Here is an 8,944-nt window from a genome sequence, read left to right as displayed (position 1 = left end):
CGTTTCTCTACTGCTCTCCACTGGAGACTCTGGCGGGCACTTGGGGGCGGGCTGGGGGCTGGCCTTCCGGGAAAATGGCTCACAGGAGAGGTCACAAGTAGGTAAGGCCGTACGTGACTTTTAGGGCGGGCTCTGTAGTGAGTTGTGGGCGATGGCTTTAGAGACCGAACGGGGGTCTCCAATCTTGTAGAGTCGCCAAGAATAGGAGGAGTCAGTTTCATTAACCAGCTCGGAGATTTCACAGGTATCACCCAAACAACTTGGCCTTCTCCTGCTTAACTTGAATTTACCAAACGAAGGGCCCTGGCGTAGTTTCCTCTCCGGCCCAATTACTCTGATCAGGCAGCATTCAAGTCTTGGTTTCTATGCTCATCAGTCGGCCTTAGGTGTGTGGAAGTCGGGGGTAATGCAGATAAGTTGTATCAGCTTAAATGTATTAGCGGAAAGCCCAGCTTGACACTGTTGCTTCCGTCACAGGAGAGAGGTGTGATCCAGGCAGTTGGAGGGGGTTGGGGGTGTTCTTGTTGAAATGAGTAAAGCTTGGCCTACATTCAGAGCCGTTCATGTCTCCGAGACCCAGTAAAATAATTAGCGCCAAGCTTTAAAAATAATAAAGCGTTGTGTCTAGATTGGCTTTGTGTGTGTGTGAAACACGCGTGCACAGTGTGCGACTTCCTTGACTGATGACTGTTAGGGCAGGCATTGTGCCATGACTTTTGCCTGTCACCCTGGCAAGACAGTGAGTTAGTATAACTGTCCTGTAGTAGATGAGAAAAGGAAAGCAAAGAATACATACTACTACAAACACGATATGAACATTAAAGGAGAAAGGCAAAATTCCAGCCATCTTTGTGTACTCTAAAGCTGGTGCTGTCCACTAACCAGTGGTTTTTGAGAAGCCTGCCTCCGCAGCAGAATTTACACACACACACCTTTCATGCTTCTAAATACAGCTCCTCGAGATTGGCCACACTGAGGTATACCCAGATTAAGAACTCTTGAACATCATCCACACTTTTCAAAGAAAAAAGGCAAACATAATCCAAAGTCAGTTACTGTACAAATCTGACCTTTTTACTGCATCAGACCTATCAGAAAGATACAGAAACTTACCTTTATATGCTAAAGCAATAATACGGACATTTTCTCCTGTCTTGCTCCAGCACATTTCAGTAATTCGTTTTTACTTAGCATTTTCAGTCCAGGTAATTTTTCTTCATGATACTCTTTTATTTAGTTCACATTTAAAGAAAATTTGATATTTTAAGTGGCCTCATGTGGATAAAAATCTAATTTACTTGCCTTTTACCTTAATGTCTTTCACGCAGTAATCATGTTCTTTTTTGTTTGTTTGTTTTTAAGATAAAGTTGAAAGTTTCCATAAAGGGACATACGAGGATCCTGAAAAGTCCTAGGTAAGGCTTTCCCAATCTTAAAAAAAAAAAAATCAAAGCTAGTGATGAGTGGCAGTTTGCCAGTCTCAGGACCAGTATTTAGGGACAGCATAACTCTTGAGCTGTTCTAATCTATGTGAAAGAAAGGATTACCTAGCACCTATGCCATCCTTCATCAGGAGCATATTGGTCTGTGCTCTGTAAGAGGCTACAGAGCAGTAACTGGTAATTGTTACAGCCATTTTGTTTGTTTCTATTTAGCAAGTGCTTCTTTGTTTCTAGTAAATTGTTTCAGGTTTGAAGAGGCTCATTCTCTTTCTCCATCAGAAAAGTTCTAGGACTTGAGTTTGTGATATGACCATTTCCATAGGATTCTTCTTATTGTTTTTTTAACAAATCTTTCTATTTATTTACTTATGTGTTGCTGCACTGGTTCTTCATCGCTGCATGTGGACTTTTCTCTAGTAGCAGCGCTCAGGCTTCTCATTGTGGTGGCTTCTCCTGATGCAGAGCGCAGGCTCTAGTGAGCGGGATCACCAATTGCAGCACATGGGCTTAGTTGCCCCGTGGCACATGGAATCTTCCCAGACCAGGGATCAAGCCCATGTCCCCTGCACTGGCATGCAGATTCTTAACCATTGGACTACTAGGGAAGCCCTCCATTGGATTCTAATGAGACCTTATTATCCATGAGCCATGTCCCAGCACTTTGCTGCCTTCCAAGGCTGGCATGGAGATGACTTAGCATCCTGTGTTGCTTTCAATGACCACAGTCCTGGTGAGTCCCTTCCTCCTTACTGCCAAGCTGTGGTCCCCTCCCCTGTGTTTCCCTGGGTGTCAGTGTTTGTAAGTGAGGATACCATTCCAGGGAGGCACAGGTTCAGCCGCATGGAGTATGCATCTCCTTTTGTGTGTGGTTAAATGAGGACAAGGAACAAACAAATGTGTCTGTATATAGAATGTATGAATACCAAGCACGTTTAAGTTTTTGCTTTTTTAAGTTTGCCATTTATTCAGTGCCACTGTCTTATTTCTCACACAGTCCTGCAAGCTTTGTTTTCCGAAAGGGAGACTCATATTTAGAGACAATAGGTAATCGTTCACCCAATTTTGGTTGAACTCCGGGAGTTGGTGATGGACAGGGAGGCCTGGCGTGCTGCAGTTCATGGGGTCGCAGAGAGTCAGACATGACTAAGTGACTGAACTGAACTGAAGGGTGGAGGGAGGAGAAAAGATAATGCATGCAAAGAAACTTTTTGTAGCTTCTGAAGGCAACTTCTGGTAATGTGCAAAACCTGATACGTTATTATATTCTCTTTATATGTTAAACTGTTAGTGACTTTTTCTCATTGATGAAATTATAAACCTAGCCCTAACAACACCAACCCACCCCCATCCACAGTGGAGCAAGAGTTGGGAAAGAAGGGAATCCTGCAACAGAGTGCTGAAAGGAGTAAGGCTTGCACAGATGGAGGGGAGAGGGGCTGGGAGACCGTGGACCTGACCGTTCTCCCATTGCTGGCCTTCAGGTGGCACTGTTGGCCCAAGATTGCTTGGTTGGTTTTCAGAAGGTAACTGGTTAGAGATTGACCTGAAATTGGTTTCAGGTCATCCTTCAGGCTCTTTCAGTGGATCTTGGAATGGACATGAAAAGTTCTTTAAATACTGGGTATTTAAATTGCTAGAGCAATTTTGACATTTACTTGGCAGCATTCCTGTTTAGGAGAGTTTTTTTTTTAATACATTTCTTCCATTGGTTTTTCAAGATAAGTTGATGCCTTTTTTTCTATTCAGAGGTCAACTCCTTTTCATCCTAGATGAACTGTCCCCCAGGATACTGTCTTAGTCAACAAAACTCTCATGTCACTACAAAAGTTTATGTAAATTAGTATACTCTGCTGACAGTTACACTTAAATTTGAACTAAAATGGAATGAGAGTTAGTCTGCTAGCATCATTCTTTTTTCTAATATAAGAAACTCTCTACTGCTTTTGTAATTGAATTATAGCTGATGTACAATATTATATGTTACAGATATACTCTATAGTGATGCACAATTTTTAAAGGTAATATTCCATTTATAGTTATAAAATACTGGTATAGTACTTGTGAACAGTCTTGATTTTTAATGTATCACTTATATAATCTTCGATATATATTACCTGTAATTTCTGCATATTGCAGATATCATTCTTACACTATTTCACCATTTTATGCCTCCAAAGAAAAAGTTACTGTTTTCAGCTAATACGAATTTAGCAAGCTTTCATTAAAACAGAATATATAAGATGGAAGATAAGACACGTCACATCACAACTCATAAATGCCTTTTATTCAGGAATAAAATGAATCTTTTGAGCCGTCGAGTTAATTCCTATAAGACTACTATCTCTGTTTTTCCCAACTGGCTCTCCGTCTCTAGGCAGAATCCAATCCAGCAACCTAGAGGCTAAATGACCTCATAACTCATTAGCCATTCTCAGAGCCATCTGGAGCCCTTGAGGAGAACAGTGTTCAAAGGGCTGATAATAAAGACAACAGCATAATTATTTCTCCACCATGATTAAACCTTTAGATGGCAAGCAGTCAGCATGTTTATTCTGCAGAGTGCTGAAGTCGGTGTTTTCTGAAGGTATAATAACAGATGCTGTGGCTGGATGACTTGTTTCCCTGTCCTCATCTAGCCTACAAATAGGTAAGCTGACTATCAGTAAATAACCTATTAAATCACAAAACTGTTCATTGTCAAAAGGGCATTACAGCACAGGAGTAATCATGCGAACACCCAACGTAAAAGATGCAAGGGGAAAGCATGCAAAGGAACTGTGCATCCCCTCTAACTGTGGACATTTCTCAACCCCAAGGCGTGTCCTGCCAACAGGAACTAAGTCATGGGTGGCTCTCTGTGTTTTCACTTTGTAAAGCATTCCTTAGATAATCTGGGAATTTCTTAACATGAACCATTTGTGTTCTCATTTTTCTATAGGGCCTCTTGTTCCTTGCTGCTCAAGAAATGTCTTCACTTTCAGAATATGCCTTGCGCATGAGTCGTCTGAGTGCCCGGCTATTCAGTGAGGTTGCCAGGCCTACTGATTCCAAATCCATGAAAGTGGTGAAGCTGTTCAGTGAGCAGCCTTTGGCCAAGAGGAAGGAGACTTACGACTGGTATCCAAATCACAACACTTACTTTGCACTCATGGGGATACTACGTTCTGTTGGCCTCTACAGGTAATGACAAAAAAAAAACCCACAAAGAGTAACCTATAGGAGGTTTGTTTAATAGATCAGAAAGGGAAAAAATTAGTCTTTCTACTTTCATAGTTTTTTGGTTCTTATAATAGTGCCCAGGTAGTTCAAAAGGTACAGTTGTGGGAGGGGAAAGCTTTCAAAATTGTCCATAATGAGTATACTAAGAAAAAAAAGGGAACGTGCACTTACTAGAAGACATACCTTAATTATGTCTAAGATGTGACTAACAGTGACTAGATACCGAGCTATAGAGAGACCTTGAGTTAGTCGTTAATCTAAGAGCGCTCAGTGGATGCAGGGGAAACGGGTCCACACACTGAGCAGATCCTGCTGGTCAGATGAAAAGGGCGCAGCCGACCTGCTTCCTAACTGGTGAGGGGGAGCCTCCTTTCCTTCCTGATGGCAGTTTTGTTGGATTTCTTATTTCCTTTCACCCTCTTTGGGCATTTTTAATTGGTACCCTTTTTGGTATACTAAAGCTGAAGTTTACCTTTACGGGTAATAGGTAATCGATATTATAATAGGATAATGATATGTAATAGTAAGAGTAGCGGGCTCTTTCCACCATGCATTTGTATGTTCGTGCATGTGTAGGAAGTGGGCGCTTAAGATAATACGCTGCTCTAAAAAGAAAAAAGATCAAATACCCCTGTGATCGTTTTTCTTTTAAAAAATGTCTTAATTACCAAACGAATACATGCTCATTATACAAGAATTTAAATAGTACATAATTGTATCAAGTCAAATGCCTACTTTTTTTTTTTAATTTAACATGTTTTAATTGTCTTAGGGCGATGTTACAAAAATTAATTTGGGATTGTTCGCTCTAATATAATAAGATTAACAGTTCATTCCAAATAACTAGAGATTGGTACATTCATTTACCCAACAGATTTTTTTTCTTTTTTAAGTACCTTCCATATGCAGGCATTTAAGATGGGCACAAGGGAAACGTTCTATGAACAAAATAGATTTTCTTCGTTAATATATCACTAGAGATGATAATCCATGATGTATTTTGAATTTCTGGAATTGCTTTTGGGATTATCTCACTAAAGTCTTGGCTCAAAAAATAAAAATTAATTTTATTCTTAAAATAAAATAAAATATTGAAAGACACATGTCCTGAGTAGAAAATCATAACCCATATCAAAATTACCTTCAGTTATTTTAATTTACTTTTTTGCTGCTGCTCCCCATTTGTTTGAAAAATAAAGCCTCAACTGTCTTTGGGGACAGAGGAAAAACACTTAGCTTTAGTTATCCATGGAGAAGCACAATTATTTTCACGTATGTAGTCACTAGGTACAGTAAACGGTGCCTCTAACACAAGGCCTCCTGGGGAGTCAGGCAGGATGAAAGCAGACAGACTTCAATAAAAAAAAAAATCTTTCAAAGACCTACAAAACGGGGAGGGAATCAGGGTCTCAAAAACAGTGACTCATTCCATCAAGCAGGTGCTTGGGCGATTCAGCCACAAAGACCCCTGCCTATGGAATTTTATTTCTGCCTGAGGGGGTTGTCAGAAATGATTGACAGGAGGGAAGAAGAGAGGGAAAAACATACTAAATAAGTAAATTATGTGGTATGTTACAAAGTTGAATGTGATGCAGGGGGAAAACATAGTAGAGCCAGCTGAGCAGGATCACGAGTGCTGATGGGCCCTCAGTGGGCAGGCCAAGGACAGACCACAGTATTAAACGGAACAGTCAGGGTACCTCACTGAGAAGAGAGGTTTCCGCAGAGACTTAAGGCTGGAGAGTGAGCCGGGGGTACCCAAGGAAGACCTTTCAAGGCAGAGGCCAAAGCAGAGCAAAGACCTTGAGGAATACGCCTCGTCTGTTCCAGGAGCCTCACAGGCTGACGGGAAAACCATGGGACAGGAGGCAGGTTGTGAAGCGGGCTGAGAAAGCAGAGAGTGATTTGCCAGGCTGTGAACAGAGAGGAGTGACATGATCTGACTTATGTCTCAGAAGAGTTACTCTGGCTGCTTTTTTGAGAGTGACTTACTTGGGGGCAATCATAGCTAATCCTGAGGAGGGCATGGCAGCCCACTCTAGCATTCTTGCCTGGAGAATCCCATGGACAGAGGAGCCTGGCGGGCTACCGTCCATCAGGTCGCAAAGTGTTGAACACAGCTGAGCGACTGAGCAAAGCACAGCGCATAGCTAATCCCAGAGAGGTCTGTATCCAACCCTAAAAACCTATCTATTTTTTAAAACAACCTGGGGGAACTCCTTGGTGGTCCAGCAGTTAAGACTCTGAGCTTTCACTGCCAAGGGCCCGGGTTCAATCTCTGACTGGGGAACTAAGATCCCACAAGTCACACGGCACAGCCAAAAATTAAAGAATAAAAAAATTTAAAAGCAGCTGTGCTGTGTGTGCTTAGTCCTCAGTCATGTCGGACTCTGTGACCTGTGGACTGTAGCCCACCAGGCTCCTCTGTCCATGGGGATTCTCCAGGCAAGAATACTGGAGTGGGTTGCCATGCCCTTCTCCAGGGTATCTTCCTGACCCAGGGATCGAACCAGGGTCTCCTGCATTGGATTCTTTACCAGCTGAGCTACCAGGGAAACCCTAAAAAAAAGAGCATCAGGAGTTAAAAATTGGGCCCGGGAAACCACTCTCTTACATGTAATTAGTTTACCACTATCCACACTCAAACAGGTGAGGAGACCAGGGTGCAGAGAGGGAAGGATCCTCACCCAAGGTCACACAGCTACTAGGTGGTGGAGCTGTAGCTTGAACCCAGGGTCACATGGGTTCCAGAGCTTACATATCGAAACACGATACTGTTTTAGGCCCTCCTTATCCACAGGTTAGCTATCTGTAGATTCAACCAACCACAGATTGAAAATATTAAAAAAAATTCCAGAAAGTCCCAAGAAACAAACCTTGAATTTGCCATGCACTGGCAACTCTTTATATATAACATTTACATTTATTTTATTAAGTATTATAAGTAGATGATTTAAAGTACACAGGAGGATATGTGTAGATTATATGCTATGCTATATAAGGGACTTGAGCACCAGTGGATTTTAGTATCTATTGGTGGGGGGCGTCTTAGAGCCAGTCCCCCAAGGATACTGAGGAATGACCATGTTTAATTGTAAAATGCAGACATTTTTATACAGTACAGGCAGTCTTCAGCTTACACCCTATTAATATGTACAAACAGCCCTGGCCGCCTTGATTCCTCAAGGGCTTGTCTGTGGAGTTCCTCTCTGCTGACGCAGCTTCCTTCTGCTGGAGACTCCCCAGCAGCCTTCTGTGTGACTCATCCACTGTCATCCAGGCGGCTTCCTCCACACGTGTCCCCTTAGGTGCTGATCCCTGGGCCTCCCAGGGTCTCATGTAGCTACTGAAGCTTATACCCACTTTCTGCCCCCATCACTGTGTAGTCTTGGTGTTAAGGGAAACCTGGGGAAATTATTAGTGTTGAATCCTAGTTATATCAGTTTACACGGATGGGCTTGGCAAGTAACTGCTGTTCGTGACCTCGCTTCTGTAAGGGCAAACTGACTTAGAAATGAACTCTGGGAACACAGCCCCTCTGTACCTCAGGGGCTCCCTATCCTTTCTGTTCACTAAGCTGTAGAAGTCAGAGTTTGATAACCAGAACTACCTGAGGGAACATTCTAGACAGGTGTACTTCTCCAGTCTGGTAAAAATACTGGCTAATTATTTTTTTCTTTTCTCCTTTCAGAGACGAACATCAGGACTTCAAGGATGAGCAGCTGCGTCTAAAGAAGCTTCGTGGAAAGGTGAAGCCAAGGAAAGGAGAAGGGAAAAGAGCAGCGAAAAAGAAATAGTGCTAGTCCGCCAGGGGAGGACTTCTCTCTCAGCGGCTGAAAGCAGGAGGAAGTGTATTTACGGTCCATCCACATCCTGGAGGAGTGTCAGCTTCGCAGGTTGAAGGCTGTTTGGAGGAACACCATCATCTCCATGTTGAAATCTAACCCAGTTGAACTGTGACTGGTTTCACTGTAATTCTGCAAAATTATCTGCCTTGGTTCTGTAATCTGAGGTTTACCTTATTCCCCAAAGAAATGGAATGCATGACTATTTATTGTTGAATGACTGGTTTGGGAGGGGATGGGATGTTGGGGGAGTGGAGGGGAGACTCATTAAATGAACGTCCTCATTACTCCCTTCTTGCCTCCCCACCTAAACCACCCCTAAACTCTTTGATCTCTCTGGCTGTTCAACCACTGTCTCCACCACCAAGCTCACAAACTTTATGTTCCTCTCTGCCTACTCCTTTGAGAATATCTGCAAGGTAAGTTTGTGGGATAAAA

At 42.6% G+C, this 8,944-nt stretch overlaps 1 protein-coding gene across 4 annotated transcripts; it reads left to right on the top strand.

Annotated features, from left to right (window-relative positions):
• Window positions 1-60: 60 nt before the first annotated feature.
• On the top strand, window positions 61-8,713 carry MRPS33 (mitochondrial ribosomal protein S33). Of its 4 annotated transcripts, none has more exons than XM_005205855.4 (5): window positions 61-101; window positions 1,363-1,415; window positions 3,970-4,089; window positions 4,381-4,622; window positions 8,353-8,711. In XM_005205855.4, the coding sequence occupies exons 4-5, from the start codon at window positions 4,408-4,410 to the stop codon at window positions 8,456-8,458; spliced, it is 321 nt and encodes a 106-aa protein (XP_005205912.1). In that variant the 5' UTR covers window positions 61-101; window positions 1,363-1,415; window positions 3,970-4,089; window positions 4,381-4,407; the 3' UTR covers window positions 8,459-8,711. The 4 variants fall into 4 exon arrangements, with proteins under 4 accessions (XP_005205912.1, XP_010802871.1, XP_005205911.1 ...); XM_010804569.4 differs by having other exon boundaries at window positions 61-244; XM_005205854.4 differs by lacking the exon at window positions 3,970-4,089 and having other exon boundaries at window positions 61-244.
• The last annotated feature ends 231 nt before the right edge of the window (window positions 8,714-8,944 follow it).

Source organism: Bos taurus, chromosome 4 (genome assembly GCF_002263795.3).
Source record: "Bos taurus isolate L1 Dominette 01449 registration number 42190680 breed Hereford chromosome 4, ARS-UCD2.0, whole genome shotgun sequence".
In the NCBI taxonomy this organism is placed as follows: domain Eukaryota; kingdom Metazoa; phylum Chordata; class Mammalia; order Artiodactyla; family Bovidae; genus Bos; species Bos taurus.
Note: the sequence above shows the minus strand (reverse complement) of the source record. Positions and strands in the feature narration are given on the sequence as shown.